This window comes from Staurois parvus, unplaced genomic scaffold (assembly GCF_062004578.1).
Source record: "Staurois parvus isolate SC_StPar_1 unplaced genomic scaffold, SC_StPar_1.0 ptg000715l, whole genome shotgun sequence".
Lineage (NCBI taxonomy): Eukaryota > Metazoa > Chordata > Amphibia > Anura > Ranidae > Staurois > Staurois parvus.
In genome coordinates, this window is record NW_028318511.1 from 8,337,637 (window position 1) to 8,354,649 (window position 17,013).

General features: G+C 41.1%; 1 protein-coding gene across 1 annotated transcript in view; it reads left to right on the forward strand.

The window, feature by feature from the left end:
• The window catches only part of SLC25A22 (solute carrier family 25 member 22), a 134,393-nt gene that overhangs the window by 63,177 nt on the left and 54,203 nt on the right, over positions 1–17,013 (forward strand). Inside the window, exons 4-5 of the mRNA XM_089653574.1 lie at positions 4,532–4,587; positions 14,533–14,623. Coding sequence (XP_089509700.1) covers positions 4,532–4,587; positions 14,533–14,623 — 147 coding nt within the window. The remainder of the gene's footprint in view (positions 1–4,531; positions 4,588–14,532; positions 14,624–17,013) is intronic.

A 17,013-nucleotide genomic window follows, 5' to 3' on the forward strand; every position in this document is an offset into this window, starting at 1 on the left:
TATATATATATATATATATATATATATATACACAGTAATTTTTTATATTTTTATTTTTACTAGTAATGGCGGCAATTAGCAACTTATAGCGGGACTGTGGCGGGCATTCTGACACTGGGGGGAACTGACTTGGTGTCACTGACATCCCCAGTGACACCAATACAATGATCAGTGCTAAAAAAAAGCACTGACGTTGTACTAATGGCAATGGGCAGGAAGGGGTTAACATGAGGGATGATCAACGGGTTAACTGTGTGCTGAGAGTGTTTTATTAGGGGGCCATGTCAGTGTGCTTCACTGTAAGCACACTGCAAGCACACTGTTTTGGATGGCTGTGTTGTGCACAGTCATCCAAAGCATTGTGCCCGAACTGACAGGGAGGAGAACTGTTGGTAAACAAAACAGTTCTCCTCCACGTTGAGATCACTGGAAATCACCGACCGGGACCCGGTGATAGACAGCCACGTCCGTGAATGGCAGCGTGGGTAGGGCACTTGCGCGGCTCACAAGCACCCCCTACCTAGAAATGCAAAATCATGTTTGGTGTTTCTGGTATAGGGCTGACGGGAAGTGGTTAATGCTGCTGTTAGAGGCATCTAGCGTTTTTTTTTTCTGACTTTAAACAAGTTAGTTTATGTGTCCATGCACACAAAGGCATTAAGAGGCAGGGCACTGCCAGTGTGTCCAGGAGCAGCAATGCTTTGGCAGAAAACCATGTAAATGCTTCTAAATGTGCGTTACACCAGGTGCGTTTAGCACTTAATAAATTACTATTCTGTCCAATGAAATAAATTAATGCCTAAGCGCTTGGCGTGCCTACACATGTTTAAACATGTTATACACGGTTACAAGTGTCAAGCTTTTATTTTTGCCAAAACGTTGCTGCCAGGAGGAAAGGCGTCTAGGAGAGATAACTAAAGCATCCAGTGTGCATGAGGCCTAAAACACAACCTTCCCCATGACAGAAGTGAAATGTAGAAGTCAAGACAGTTATCTATTAAAAGAGAAGGGTGGGACTGGAGAAAAACAAACAATCATACTCACTCAGATCATTGATCTGCCCCCAACCAGCTCTACAAGAACTGAGCGATCAAAAACTGCTGATTGTTCAGTTCTCAGATCTGCTCTGAGCACAGAGTGGTGGCTATCAGTCACTGTTCTGTGCTCTGCTCCTCCAGGGCTCACTGGCACTCTGGGGTGTGGAGGGGGCGGAAGTGGCTGGCTTGGGCTCTCAGAGGCTGAGCAAGCTGCCAATCAAGCATCTGGGAGGATCCTGACATTATTATCGGGATCCCCACAGAGCCTGGACCGCTCTGTCACATCAGCTGATAGCGGACTTTAGATTTTGGCTGAATCTGGGTCACAGGAGTGCAGAACTTAGTGCACTCCTGTGACCCACAGGAGAAGTGGCCAAAAGAGCTCTGGCCATACATCTCCTTTAAGACTGCATACATTTGTTAGTTATCACTACTGTCCTGCATATGTAGCATTATGTCTTGTTTGTAAATGGTTGTGTTTTCAGTTCTAAAATCCAGTTGACCTTGATATACAGTATATTAGGAATGACGAAATGGGAGGAGAGGCTGGGAAACCTCAGTGTTTGTTTGTTTTGTTTTTTTTTTACCTCTCCCAGACTTTGACCTCCGTTACGTCCTTGAGAATTGGAAGAAGTCATATGATGCTGAAACCACACAAAACAGCTGATGCTGAGTTTGCACAGAAACATGATAACAAATACGGCTATTAGGCCGGATCATTGAGCAGATTAGATTTCCTGATTTGTGTCAACAGTAAATTCTGTGTATATATATACTGAATTTCTATATTAAATAGAATGTATAGTCTTTGCAGTGTTGTTTTTTAGATATATGTAAAATAGGTCCGTTTGTTGGAATTGTATATGTATGTAGATGTAAACCCTAACTGAATGAGTTAGTTTGCCAAAGGACTGTGTATCATAAACCGTTTTTATATGTTCTTCTAGAAAATTGTTGTTTACACCATTTTCATTCTATATTGCATGGCAGTGCTGCTGGTCTCCTGCAACCTCTCTGCAGTCACTTCCTGCCTGCATGTACTCTGGCAGTATCTGGTGCATATCATTTCTTGATAGTGACAACAGCAGACTATGCCGCATTCAGCGCCAGCATGGCAACCTATATTCTCTACAAGATGCACAGGTGATGGGGCAACAACGTTGAAACACAATTGTGAGACGGGGACCGCTTTTACCCCATAACAGGAAGTGCCTGAATAAGAACCCTCATGGAAGGATCAAATATTCAGTAGAAAAGATGGGACTTTCAGGATGCATGAACATGAATACCAAACATATTAAAAAGTTATATAATTTTATTTCGTATTTTTTAAATATTTTAAAAACAAAAAAGGAAAAAATACAGAAACATAAAAACAATTTCAGTACTAAGAGTGAACTGAGATTCAAACTTGATTATATAATTGTAGTTACTCCCTACATGTTTCGCCCCACGGGCTTCTTCAAGGGAGATTTTTGAAGAGATTTCAACCGCCGAGGCAGTCTAAAGGAATAGCAAAAGAAAATTAAAATGGAAGGATCACTTAGTAATTTTTTGATAAAAGCTGCAGATTTCAAAAGATTGGAAATTACCATTAAATTACAATAACATGCCGCTACACAGCTTAGTAGTGAATTGAGGAATGCCAGGGACTCTGATGGAGACCGCAGGGCTGGAAGGGCTCGGGATGCCTTCACACTGGTGCATTTTTGCAGTTTTTACCTTACTAAAAATGCAACAAAAACGTAATCCCTTTAAATCCCATGGGACTCTTCACACCACTGCACTGTGAAAATGGAATGTTTTGAAAAATCCTGCATCCCGCTTTTCAAAACCATACCTAAAACGCAGCTGCCCATTGAAATGAATGGAACACACAGTAAAAGCGCATCAAAATGCATAGTAGTTGTATTTTTGATGCGATTTTTTTGAGTTGCATGTCCATGTTTCCCTGGTGCATTCTGGGAGTCGGGCACCCACAAAATGCACAGGAAATGCATCAGAAATGGTTTTGCTACAGAGCAGTGTGAAAGCAGTCTCATAAATAGGGGCATAGGCCATCGGAGAGGTGAGTATGAGCATTCTTCTTTTGCAGGGACCCTTATTTTAGACCTTTTTGTTGCCCTGACAGGTTAAAACCTATTTTTGCTTTATTCTCTTTATAGACTTTTATATAGTGGTATGAAACATGCAGATTCATAGGTTTTGCCCAATCTTTAAAGGAAAAGTTTGCCTTTAGTAATATGTTACACCCGTGTTCAGAATAAAAATCAAAGGCACATCGTGAAGGAACAGCTCTGTCCAATTCGCACTACGTGTCTGTCTGTAATGAGAACTCTGGACATCCAAAAGGCTGACTCGTTTCGAGAACTAGCCTCTTCCTCAGAGGGCTCTAAGGAAGAGGCTAGTCCTCAAAACGTGTTAGCCATTTGGATGTCCAGAGTTCCTTCACGATGTGCCTTTTGATTTTATAGACAATCTGTGAGTACAATACCTATTTTTACATTTAATAAACATACTTTTAAGGTAATGCACTAGGCCGGTGTGCCCTCTGTTTGTTTTTCTCTATTCAATATATTTGGACTCCCCCGGTCTTTTGAGGGCAGCAAGGCATGCTTATCCCAAGAATTTCGTTATGTGGTCCTTATGACATTGACTCCATCCCTAACCCCTATCTGGGTTTTCCACTTCTGCACCCATGTTCAGGGTGTAATATGCAACGTCACTAATGCATCAGCTTCACACCCCACAATCCCCCCCCCCGTGACAGCTGTCAGGAGATCCTCTCCCTGCACCCGCTGTCATCCTCTCCCTGCACCCGCTGTCACAATTTAAATACAGTGGAGCTCTGCCCACACAGCCGCATCATTCATTCACAGCTATCTGTGAATGAATAAACTACAAGTCCTGTCTGCCATCGTGGCAGACAACTTGTACTTCTCAATTAACTACCAGGGCGCGCATCATCAACCTGTGGTTGAAGGAACTAAAATTGCATATTGTATGGCCTTCGATCTACTATTTACTAGAAATTATAACATGATTGGTGTTATTGGAAACTAAGATGTTACAGTACAGGCATGGGAGAGTCAACTCCTGCAGCCCTCCTACTGACTCATTATAGCACTGTGTGTGCTTGTTCTGCAGGGGATTAAACAGAACTCAGATTACGGAAGCAGGTACATTGAGGGAACGTTCTGATCTAAGAACAGTGGTTATTTATTTGATGGAATTAGAATTAGAATATAGACATAGTTCACTGATTGATTTCAATTGTTGCTGGAATTGTTTTTTAAACTGGAACACAGGACAGCGGCTCAGTGCAGAGAATTGGTTCACTGTTACCCCACAAATCGGATAACATATTTTTTGATCAAAGAGTGACATGTAGCATGCAGAAGATCCAATTTACTTTTGCAATTAAAATATATAAATTACCATGACTGAATGACTGAATAATATGCAGCTAATGACAATTGTTGGTTTATTTGCAGGTCAGACTGCCTTATTAAAACAATACGCTCAGAGGGATACTTTGGCATGTACAGAGGTAAGTAAACTTTCTGATATATGTATTATTTGTGACGTATACAATTATACAGTGCAGTACTGCTGAAGATGCTATGGTGTCCACAATGTCTTCAAGAAATTAAATCATATAGCTGACCAAACCTCTCTGCAATGCAAACATCAAACAATTAAAAAATGTAAAAACATTATCCTGTGTGTTCTCTTAATATACTAAAGCTGACACCATCAAACTTCAACCTGCATGCTAAAAAAATCTTTCTTTGTGCTTAAATTTCCCTTCGCAAACAATCCTCCATACTGGAAAATCTTTCTTATAGCATAACATCATCATGTGTATAGTGATATACAGTCAGGTCCATAAATATTGGGACATCGACACAATTCTAACATTTTTGGCTATATACACCACCACAATGGATTTGCAGTTAAAGCACATCTTGCTCATTTTATTTCAGACTGTCAGCTTTAATTTGAGGGTATTTACATCCATATCAGGTGAACGGTGTAGGAATTACAACAGTCTGCATATATGCCTCCCACTTGTTAAGGGACCGAAAGTAATGGGACAGAATAATAATCATAAATCAAACTTTCACTTTTTAATATTTGGTTGCAAATCCTTTGCAGTCAATTACAGCCTAAAGTCTGGAACGCATAGACATCACCAGATGCTGGGTTTCATCCCTGGTGATACTCTGCCAGGCCTCTACTGCAACTGTCTTCAGTTCCTGCTTGTTCTTGGGGCATTTTCCCTTCAGTTTTGTCTTCAGCAAGTGAAATGCATGCTCAATCGGATTCAGGTCAGGTGATTGACTTGGCCATTGCATAACATTCCACTTCTTTCCCTTAAAAAACTCTTTGGTTGCTTTTGCAGTATGCTTTGGGTCATTGTCCATCTGCACTGTGAAGCGTCCAATGAGTTCTGAAGCATTTGGCTGAATATGAGCAGATAATATTCCCGAAACACTTCAGAATTCATCCGGCTGCTTTTGTCAGCAGTCACATCATCAATAAATACAAGAGAACCAGTTCCATTGGCAGCCATACATGCCCACGCCATGACACTACCACCACCATGCTTCACTGATGAGGTGGTATGCTTAGGATCATGAGCAGTTCCTTTCCTTCTCCATACTCTTCTCTTCCCATCACTCTGGTACAAGTTGATCTCGGTCTCATCTGTCCATAGGATGTTGTTCCAGAACTGTGAAGGCTTTTTTAGATGTCTTTTGGCAAACTCTAATCTGGCCTTCCTGTTTTTGAGGCTCACCAATGGTTTGCATCTTGTGGGGAACCCTCTGTATTCACTCTGGTGAAGTCTCCTCTTGATTGTTGACTTTGACACACATACACCTACCTCCTGGAGAGTGTTCTTGATCTGGCCAACTGTTGTAAAGGGTGTTTTCTTCACCAGGGAAAGAATTCTTCGGTCATCCACCACAGTTGTTTTCCGTGGTCTTCCGGGTCTGTTGGTGTTGCTGAGCTCACCTGCGCTTTCCTTCTTTTTAAGAATGTTCCAAACAGTTGCTTTGGCCACGCCTAATGTTTTTGCTATCTCTCTGATGGGTTTGTTTTGTTTTTTCAGCCTAATGATGGCTTGCTTCACTGATAGTGATAGCTCTTTGGATCTCATCTTGAGAGTTGACAGCAACAGATTCCAAATGCAAATAGCACACTTGAAATGAACTCTGGACCTTTTATCTGCTCATTGTAATTGGGATAATGAGGGAATAACACACACCTGGCCATGGAACAGCTGAGAAGCCAATTGTCCCATTACTTTTGGTCCCTTAACAAGTGGGAGGCACATATGCAAACTGTTGTAATTCCTACACCGTTCACCTGATTTGGATGTAAATACCCTCAAATTAAAGCTGACAGTCTGCAGTTAAAGCACATCTTGTTTGTTTCATTTCAAATCCATTGTGGTGGTGTATAGAGCCAAAAATGTTAGAATTGTGTCGATGTCCCAATATTTATGGACCTGACTGTATAAGTCCAAACCTAATTGTGATCTCCCATGTGTCCTTCCACCTTTCACACTTACTTTGTTTGACCTATAGATGTAATAGGTCTAAGCCTGGGTTCACATACATGCGGTGCGGTATATCGCATGTGATTCACACAGGAACCGCACTGCATTCCTGTGCAAATCACATGCGATTTGTGTGTGGTGCGATTGGAGCTATACATTTTGTATGGCTCTAGTCGCACCGCACCCGCCCCAAAAAGGTGCAGGACCCTTTTTTGGGTCCGCACTAGAATCGGATTGCATGGGTATTCACACATATGCGATCCGATTCTGCACATCGCACCGGGTTTTGCGGACCACTTTCGGGGTGTTGTTAACTTAATGCTCATTTACTCCCACGTCCAAAATCTCCCGGCACGATCCAGTGCCTCCACACCTGTTCTCCTTATTGCTGATGTTTTTTTGTTCTCCTCTTCACATGCTAATACAAACTTTCCCATTCATATATAATATCACTTTATTTTCCTAGATAGGTGCTCTCTCTAGAAGGGCTGATGCTCTGAGCTGTTGCTAGCTGTGCAGGCCATGCTTTGCTCCACTGCCTCTCTGCTCCATCCCTGACTGTTAGTGTTACTGATGTCACACTGCGGCACAACATGGAAGATTGGGAGCAAATGAGCCCCTTAAAGGGAGGGTGCACTAAGACCTTAGACCCCTGTTGCCCAACCTGTGGCCCTTTGTCACTTTTTGTGCGGCCACTTGGGGCCCTTGCAGATACTAACCCATGTGTCCCTATTGCCCTGGACTAGCAGTGATCTCTAGCTGCCTCATGTAATATGTCTCCAGTCTATGACTGTATCCTGAAGCATGTCCACAGTCTCCAACAACTCATATAGCATGTTCTGAGATTCATCCCTTGTATCATGTCTGCAGTCTCTTGTATCATGTCCGCAGTCTCTGACCATCTCTTGTATCATGTCCGCAGTCTCTGACCATCCCTTGTATCATGTCCGCAGTCTCTGACCATCCCTTGTATCATGTCCGCGGTCTCTGATCATCTCTTGTATCATGCTCATAGTCTTTGACTATATTCTGTTGTGTGTTTGTTGTATCTGATAATGAATATTCACTTGAAATTTAAGTGCAGGTCCTTTGGTGATATTGGGGGCCACATCTGAGGCCCCCATATCAAGAAACTTGACCACCACTGCCTTACACCTTCTAGGTAAAAACAAAAATTGTATTAAAAATGGGACTGTAACCTGCAACAATTAGTAACATTCTATGTTTAATTTGGAAGACAAAACTTAATATGTTCCTCTAAACTTTTGTACCCTGCGATCCGGTGCGGGCAAACACACTGCATTTGTGACTTGCGTTTGGGGTGTTGTTAACTTTGCACTGACATCCACGGCAGATCACAGGGGCAGTGTGATTTGAATGCAGCCCTAAAAAATATATGGGCAAATGAAAAACTTCACTGTGCAAAAATAATTGTGCACACATGCCTCATCAGTGCTAATTCCTCTAATAGTCTCCCTACAAATATAAATCATATATGTTTCTCAAAGGCTGGACAGCTAAGAGTATTGATCCAGGAGGAAAATATTAGGTCTCCACATCATTTATCAATGCAAAGCTAATAGAAGTTTTGTCTCGCTACAGTTTCCATAACTTCAATGTTATGTCTGGTTCACATTAGCTGTGGAAATCACTTAAAGGAGTTAGCCCAGTTTGCCAAGGATGACAGGTCTTGATCAAATATTTATATTTCTTGAACCGCAGAGATCTACAGCCGTCAGGGGCATAAAGTCCTTCTGTTTCAAGGCTGTTCCTGTTAACTTTAGTTTTTTCACTTATCTGAAAGAAGGTGAGGTTAGATTTATGGTGTACTCTGTGAGGGTAAATAATTACACGTGTGAAAGCCCCCATGCTTTCTATTACTTAAATTAAACTACATCCTTTGCTTGCAGCCCTTAAATGATTCAGGGCAATGCTTTTTATAAGTATGATTTTAGAGAAGCTTGAAATGATCCCTTTTCATATTTTCTTATTTGCTGTTTTTGCATTTGTAAGTTTATATATATATAACTTGTTCTTTTTGTGCTGACATAATGTGGTTAAAGTTTGCCTAAACTTTATTTTTTTTGTTTTACACAGCTTGAATAATTACTTTTAATCGCTTGATTCCAAGTTATTATTCAGTTACAGTTCAGTTACAACGGCTTAGGATTAGAAATGATAATGTGGCTATATTAGTTGACGTGGTAAATACCTTTTGAACTTTTCAAGTACCAAAAAGACTAGATAATCACTTTTAAGGTATCTGTATGCAGAAAGAAGATACATCTGGTTAGTCACTATGGCCCAGACAAGCCTGATTGTGACAAGGTTAATGCTGTCCATGTCACCAGTGCCATATGTAGGTTTATCCTACAGTGCCATAGGTATGAGGGTTGCCCTGTCTTTACAATTGTCCACCACAGAGAGAGCTGCATGCAGTTTTCAGGTTCTGTCCTTTAGGTAGGCCATACTAGTAATTGTTGACATATAGGCAACAGATGAGAAGTAATATCAGATTGTAAGGCAGAGTTATAGTCAAGGACCTGAGAGAACATCAGCGTAGGTGGTATCTAAGCTTATTCAGAGACCAGGAAAATTGTAAGGGCAGGTGGCAAACAAGGGTATTCAAGGAATACCCAGGGTGAAACTGGAATGAGAATTAGGATCTTCAGGAAGATTACCATAGTTTACAGGAACTGTCAGAAGTCTTTACAGAGGAACTTTTACAATGCAGCTTTTTAGGTACAAGTATAAGGTCTTCAGGGGTTTTTTAGTGGCTAAAGTAATAAATGACAGACACTTACATATGGTTGTACAAACCTTCAAACATATTGTTGGGTAATTCTTAAACTCTCTATTGTTTTGAGGGTGGTTTACCATGTAATGCACTTTTCTTTTCGCTATTAAGGCAATCCATTATAGTGGTAGACAAGTGAAAAGGTAGAAGCTGCAAAGGCTGGGCCACCATTAACTTTCCTTGTTTCTTACCATTATCCTTTCTAGAACACAAGACAAGGTTGCCCTTTTATTGCCATGCCCAATTTTCCTTGACTGTAGACCCTGGGCAGTGGTTTCCCACCAAAGGAAAGGACTATAAAGCTGGCCATACACGTATAGATTTTCTTCAAGAATTTTCATTTCAAGAATGAATATTCATTTGATTTTCTAAGCGTTAGTGGGGTCAAATCGATGTTTTGTTTTCGACCACAGTTATGGGAGAATTCGAAGGGGAAGGAATGAAAACTTTTCTCGATCAAACTAATTTTTGGCCTGTATGTGGTTATCTTTCAAACATTACATTCATTTTAAACTCCAATGTTAACAGCAATAGAAAATTTTCGAACAACATTTGTCCAATCACCAAATGTTCAAAGAATTTTCATACGAATTTTCTAAAATCTACACGTGTATGGCTAGCTTAAGCCCTCATGCATACTTGACATTTTTACAGCTGCTGTTTTTGGCTTTTGATGTTTTTTTCTAAAGCCAATAATCCCCCCGCATGTTATCCTATGTATCTATGCACACATAGACTATAATCATAGTTTTTTGGCTGGGACATTTTTTAGCTGGCAAAAAAACCCCAGGACTACTGGGTTTCAAGAGGAGTTTTTTAGCTGTAAAAATCCACTAACGCTGAAAAAGTCGCAAAACGCAGTAAAACGCCGCAGTAAAAATTTGTAAATTCCTTTTTGTGCTCCTATTTTCACCTATATGAAAAAACAATCTTATATTCAATGTTATTATGCACTTGGACCATTGATATAGAGCGAGAGAGTCAGAAATATGGAGATTCCTCTTGTTTACCTGTTTATAGACATTCAGATTTTAAACCATGTTAGGGATCTAGCACTTTTGTAAAAGTTAAATCTTGTTGGGTTTTAACTGTATTTATTTGCCTAATTTGTTTGTTTTTTTTTTTATTACAGTTACTTATATATCACCATCAATTGACACCATGCTTTACACATTAATTGTACATTCATTTCAGTCTTTTTAACGTTATAATTGCCAAGCTGAAGTAAAGGTGTAATTAGCATAGCAACATTTTTTTTTTTTTAGGCTGTAAGGATAACATACTAAAAATATTAAAATGGTTCTAAAGGCAGAAGGTTTTTTTTACCTTAATGCATTGTATGCATTTGGGTAAAAAACCTTCTGCATGCAGCTCCCCCCAGCCTGTCATTATACTTACCTGACCCTGATCTTAATCCACCACTGCGCTCCCTCCTCATTGGCTCAGAGACATTGGCAATTGGCTCCTGCTGCTGTCAGTCACAGTCCGTGAGGAGGGATGAGGGCACAGGGCCGAGCTGTGGTCTGTGTGTCCATTGACACACACAGCCAGTTTAGGAGTGAGCACGCATGAGTGCCCCCATAGCAAACGACTTGCTGTGGGGGACATGGGGGAGGGGAGGGAGAGCAACCAGGAGCATCGGCGGGAGACCTGAGAAGAGGAAGATCTGTGCTCTGTGCAAAACCATTACACAGAGCAGGTAAGTATGTTTGTTATGTGAAAAAGACAAAAATCAATCCTTTACAATCACTTTAAGAATCTTCATTCAGGATTTGAGTAAATATTAATTTCAGTTATCCAATCACGTGAAAAGCAAATTCATGTTAACTTTGCATTAAGTGAACAGCGCACTTTTACATGTGTTGCAATTATTTAATTCTGGTATTCAGGAGGTTAGTAGCAGCAGTTCACTTTATATTCATTCACACACATTTTCATTTACTTATTTGTTTTTTTTATCACATTGGGCTTAGCGCAGGATATTTTCTTTTTTCACATGTTCACTTTGCATACCCAATCATGTGCACATTAAATGAGTATGGAGGAATTTGCTTTTTACACGAATGGATAACTGAAGTTAATATTTATTGCGTGAAGTTTCTCAAATCCTTTAGTAAATCAGCATCGCTATGTAAACCTAAAAACCTTCAAATATAGGATCCTCTGTCAGTTATTAGTAAAAGCTCATTAAAGTGAATGTAAAATAATAATTTTTAATATATCTATTCCCAAATTTCTTCAATGATCTGTAGCATTTTCAGTATTACTTTGGATATGGCAGTATCCAGAATTGCTACCTGTTGATCCTGCTAGTCATTCTTATTGCAATGGCACTTCCTGTTGTAGGGTGACAACGATCACCCACTGTCTTCTAATGCAAAATCTGTATACACTCCTGTAGTAGTAGGACAACAGACAGCCAGCTTGACAGCAAAGGCCAGGAGATGGCAACAGAGGTGCCATCCATTACAGCTACAGCAGTAGGCATTTGGGGAAAGGGATTCTGAGATCTAAAGTCCTGTAGCAAGTGGCAACACCACTGGAAGTGACGATCATAACTCACTGCTCTGGTCCAGTATTGAAGAAGAGAAAAGATTTTGAAAAGTTTTGTATGCATTTTTTCACAATGTGCAAGTAACTGAAGGCTGTAAACATGCTATGTAGATTCTGTCTGTACTAATAATTTGAATTACTTTATTGACAGTAATTGTGTTCATGGCCAAGTTAAATGTGCCACAGACACTAAAAGGTCAGATATGCAACTTGTCGTCAAAAGTACAGATCCAGAGACTGTTATTAAATGTCTCTGTAACAGAAATGTAAACTGAAGCGGCATGACAGGGCTGAAAGGTCCAGATACAACTTTATGTCTGTTATTTGGCTGTCATACCAACTGCTGACAGAACCCATCCTAGTGATCCCACTGAGGGAGTTAAAGATCCAGTTCACCTCTAGTCAATTTACATTGCTTTTAAACCTAAACCCTTATGAAGAGGATGGTTTTGCACTCCCAAATCATGTTGTCTACTCTTTCGATTGTCCCCGTATGGACTAGGGTACATTCTAGCAGATCTGGAAAGAAGAAAAAAGCAAACAATGCATGTGCTCCTGCGCTGGACAGTGGACTCAACAATGTCAATATCCCCACATGAGTAGGAAAGGAATGCAAGCCTTGCTGCCCTCAACGAACCAGAGAAATCGAAAGAGAACTGTATATAGAAAGCAAATAGAGGGCGCACAGGCCTAGTGCATTACCTTTACAAATTAGATTTATTTATAAACAGTAAAATACTCACAAGAGAAATAAAATCAAATGGAAAGCATGTCACAAGGGATGCAATGTGGTCCAAAACCCCTGACCTCCTTCAGGGGTTTTGGACCACATTGCATCCCTTGTGACATGCTTTCCATTTGATTTTATTTCTCTTGTGAGTATTTTACTGTTTATAAATAAATCTCATTTTTAAAGGTAATGCAAGAGGCCCATGCGCCCTCTTTTTGTTTCCTTTATACATTCTGGCAGAAGTTCAAGCTTACAGCTCTGCCGGGAGGCAAATAATGTCACCTGTGCCTGTTGAAAGCAGCAGAGGCTGGGGCCAAGGTAGGTTTAAAGCCGGCAATACATGGATCGAAATTTGTCTGGTTCAGCAAGGATTGGACGAATTTCGACCAGTGCATGGGCACACTGGTTGTGCATAAAATTATTTACCTATCAACATCTGCACAACCCACCTGTTGGAAAATTTCTGCTTGATCAGCGCTGCCAGCTATAGCCAGGGGAAGTTTCCCCACTGCCAGAATACAAAATCTCAGCAGGAGTAATTCCCCCATCCACATCAAGTGTGTGGATGGGAAAATCAAGTAATTTTTTTTCATTCAACCCCCTGGGAAAAAAAAAAAGATTCATCTACATCCTGTTTTAGGTACACATCCAGCCTCCTCTTCTCAGGTCCCCTGCTGGCGCTCTCAATGCTCCGGACACTGGTGCACGCTCACTCAGAACCCAGGCTGTGTGCATCTATTCAGACACACAGCTTGGCTCGGCTCGGCCTCACTGTTTGCTCCCTCCCCACATGGTTTGATTGACAGCAGCAGAAGTTAATGGCTCCCTCTGCTGCCTCAGTGCCCAGTGAGGAGAGAGGCCAGCTCTTAGGTACAGCACAGAATCAAGAATGCACTAAGGTAAAAATCCTTTAGACTTTACCACAACTTTAACAAAACACACCTCGAGGCATGAGAAAAGGGGTCCCAGTTGTAAAGGTTCTCTTCATTTCCTTTCTTGTTGACACAACAGGAAGTGAGAGAAAACCTCCCCAGCAGGAGTACAGACAGCAAAAAAACCTTTCAGATGTACTTACCCTTTAGCCCTGGTTCATACATATATGGTTCTGGATGCATTTTCTGACAGGCTAGAACCTATTGATGTGGTTCACACTGATGCGATCCACAGGCATTGCGTTTTGAGTCCAAAAAAGGGGCCTGTGAGAGTGTGGAGCGGTGCATTCCAGACTCACAAGTGATAGTGTACAGTGGCATGCAAAGGTCAGTGTTTACATAGGATTGCAACAGGTGTTTATGCATTGAAGTGAATGGAAGGCGTTTTTGCATTGAAGTCAATAGAAGGTGATTTTGCGTTGAAGTCAATAGAAGATGATTTTGCATTGAAGTCAATAGAAGATGATTTTGCATTGAAGTCAATAGAAGATGATTGTGCATTAAAGTCAATGAAAATGCAAAAGCCAAAATCGTACCTCTGGTGAAATCACACTCAAACTGGAATGCTATGCACACAGAAACGCATGCATAAATTGCAATGCGATTTCAGCACACATATGTGTGAACCAGGGCTCACAGTTTGAAGGTAGTTCAAACATTTCACAAGTATGTATTGTAAGCTCTAACAAGCAGGGCCCTCTGTTTCCTCTTGTACCAAATTGTATTGTAACTTTAATGTCTGCCTTCATTTTGTAAAGCGTTGCGCAACCTGTTGGCGCTATATAAATCCTGAATAATAATAATGTATTTCATTTGATGTTGCTGCTTTCTTGAATTTCCTATTCCGCACAGCCATGTGGTGTTGCAATATTTTCAGCTTCTCCCAGGTTTGATTTGTTCTTTTCTTTTCTCTGCAGGTGCTGCTGTAAATTTAACCCTTGTTACGCCGGAGAAGGCAATCAAATTAGCAGCAAATGACTTCTTTAGACACGCCTTATCCAAAGATGGGTGAGTAAATCTTGAAATTGTAAGAAATATCTGTATATGTATCTATGTATGTGTATTTAGATGAATAAAGACTGAATATAACAAATAGAAATGGAAAGAAAAATACTGTAAAAAATAATTGTAATTAAACAGATCCTAGGCTGATATGGAAATATGAACATGAGACAGATGGAGAAGAGGTGGAAGCACAGAAAAGGGGGGAGGTTGTTCACACACAGAGAGGACACTCCACATAACATGCAGAGAGGAGAGGGGGAAGGGTGGAGTAGGGAAGAGAATATTTAATTGAGGGCATTGGATGTATGTTCATTGGAATGTACACAAAGAAAGATGACTCTTCAGGTGAGATGGAATAATTGTGTTTGAAAGTAGAATTGTGTGTATTGCCCATAGCAAGAGGATCGTGTTTCTTTACTTAGAGTGTAAGCTCCAAGGACAGGGCCCTCCTAACCTTCTTGTATTGAACTGTATTGTTGCTGTATTGTCTCCCTTTATTTTGTAAAGTGCTGAGCAAACTGTTGGCGCTATATAAATCCTGTATAATAATAGTAGTAAGATAATAAAGAATGGGATCTGATTGGTAGTTCTGAATATCATAAGCAGCTGCTTAAGCATTCTAATACTTAAAGTGGAGTTCCTCTCACCCTGTCAAAAAAATAAAAGTCAGCAGCTACAAAAACTGTAGCTGCTGACTTTTAAAAAACAGCCACTTACCTGTCCCTTGGTCCCGTGATGTGTCCCCCGCAGCCCGTTTCACCGGTCGTCCTGGATTCCAGGAGGCCGGCATCTGCAGTGTGGGCACCTGGCTGTGACTGCTTGCGGCTTCACAGCCGGGTACCCACTGCGCATGCGCGAGTAGCGCTGCGCTTTGTGAATGGTCCTGTAGTCTGGGACCTATCATGTGTCCCAAAAGACTACAGGAAGGGAGAGAGGGAGGACACCTTCCGTTTCCGATTGCCTAGGTGAACAGACCAGAAGTGGGAGCGGGTACCTGTCAAATTCGGGTACCCGCTCCCCCCTGCCCTCCAAAGCTGCCAATCCTTTAATGGGGAGCAGGGGAGCAGTCCTTAAAGCGGAACTTCCCCTTTTGGGTGGAGCTCCACTTTAATGTAACATTAATAAAATAACCACCTTGAGTGAGTCTAACAAATGGTAAACAACATAGCTCCCAAATGTCCCTTATTTGGAGACCGAATCCCTTTGTCCCTCATGCAGCCTCAGTTGCCCCTATTTTGGTCTGATGTACATCTCTATTCAAAACGTACTATTTTACTACCAAAAAATGCTGCAATAAACTTTTTATCCAGCTTCCTTATTACTGCATGTGTTATTTTGGAAATCCGACATAAAAGAAAAATAGAGGTTAAAAAAGAGGTTGTGTGGTTTAGCCAATCATTTTTTGTATATTAGGTCTTTGTGGTCCTTGTAACCAGGGTTGTGGCAGAAACATGCTGTTTATCTACATACTGTGTGCTAAAAGGTGTTTTTATAATTTCAGAAAGTTGGAGGTATGGTAAACACTGGTTGGGAAAACCTATTGTTTTGTAAGAAGTTGGTGATGGTTGCATGACCAGCACTGTGCCTCTGTTCAGATGGTTGCTGCCTTTAGGTCCTGATATTTAGCTGTGCCTGTAAGCAGGTGCTCATTGTTCTTGTTAGTTGTTGCCTATTATGCCATGTTACTGTATTTATGGTGTAGTGTTTCTTTAATTACTATTTAGCTGCAGAAAGAACATTTGGACGAGGTACTCTCTGTGGTTGAGTACATTTGGAGAACACACACTTTAATCTTAAAGGTAGGGATACAATCTCAAGTGATGGCAGCCAATCTGAAGAGGAAATGGGTGACTGTGGTAGGAGACGGTGATCCTGTTCAGTAGGATGACAGGTGCGCTTTATGTCTTTCAGCTCGTGGTGGGATACTCCTTTTGGGACCCGCTGTGGCACAGGGTTAATCTGGAGACCTGGCCTGGGTGGTCATGATAGCAAGGCCTTGCATTCATTTAAAGCTGTGGCTTGCTGTGGTGCAAGCCTTTGTGGCAAAGCAAATTAGTGATATCAAATACTAGTATGTGCAAGAGTTGTGTCCAGGGAGGGATACGGGATTATGGCAGGGGAACGAGGCATGCTTTGCTGTTTATTCATCTTGAGAAGGTGAACATGGAACATTGGTGTCTGTTCGTTCCAGGTGTGAAGAAGTTAAGTGCCTAGGAACCAAAGTATGGCAAACTACTAAAATGGCTGGCGGCTTCCAACCTGCCCTCTAGGGAGCAAACTCTTACTCTTTATTCTAGTGGCCCTACGTACATGCCTGCACTCTGATCCTCTCTATCAGGAGAAACCACATGACACCTTTTCTGTTTGGTCTTTACCTTTTTGTTGATGTCACT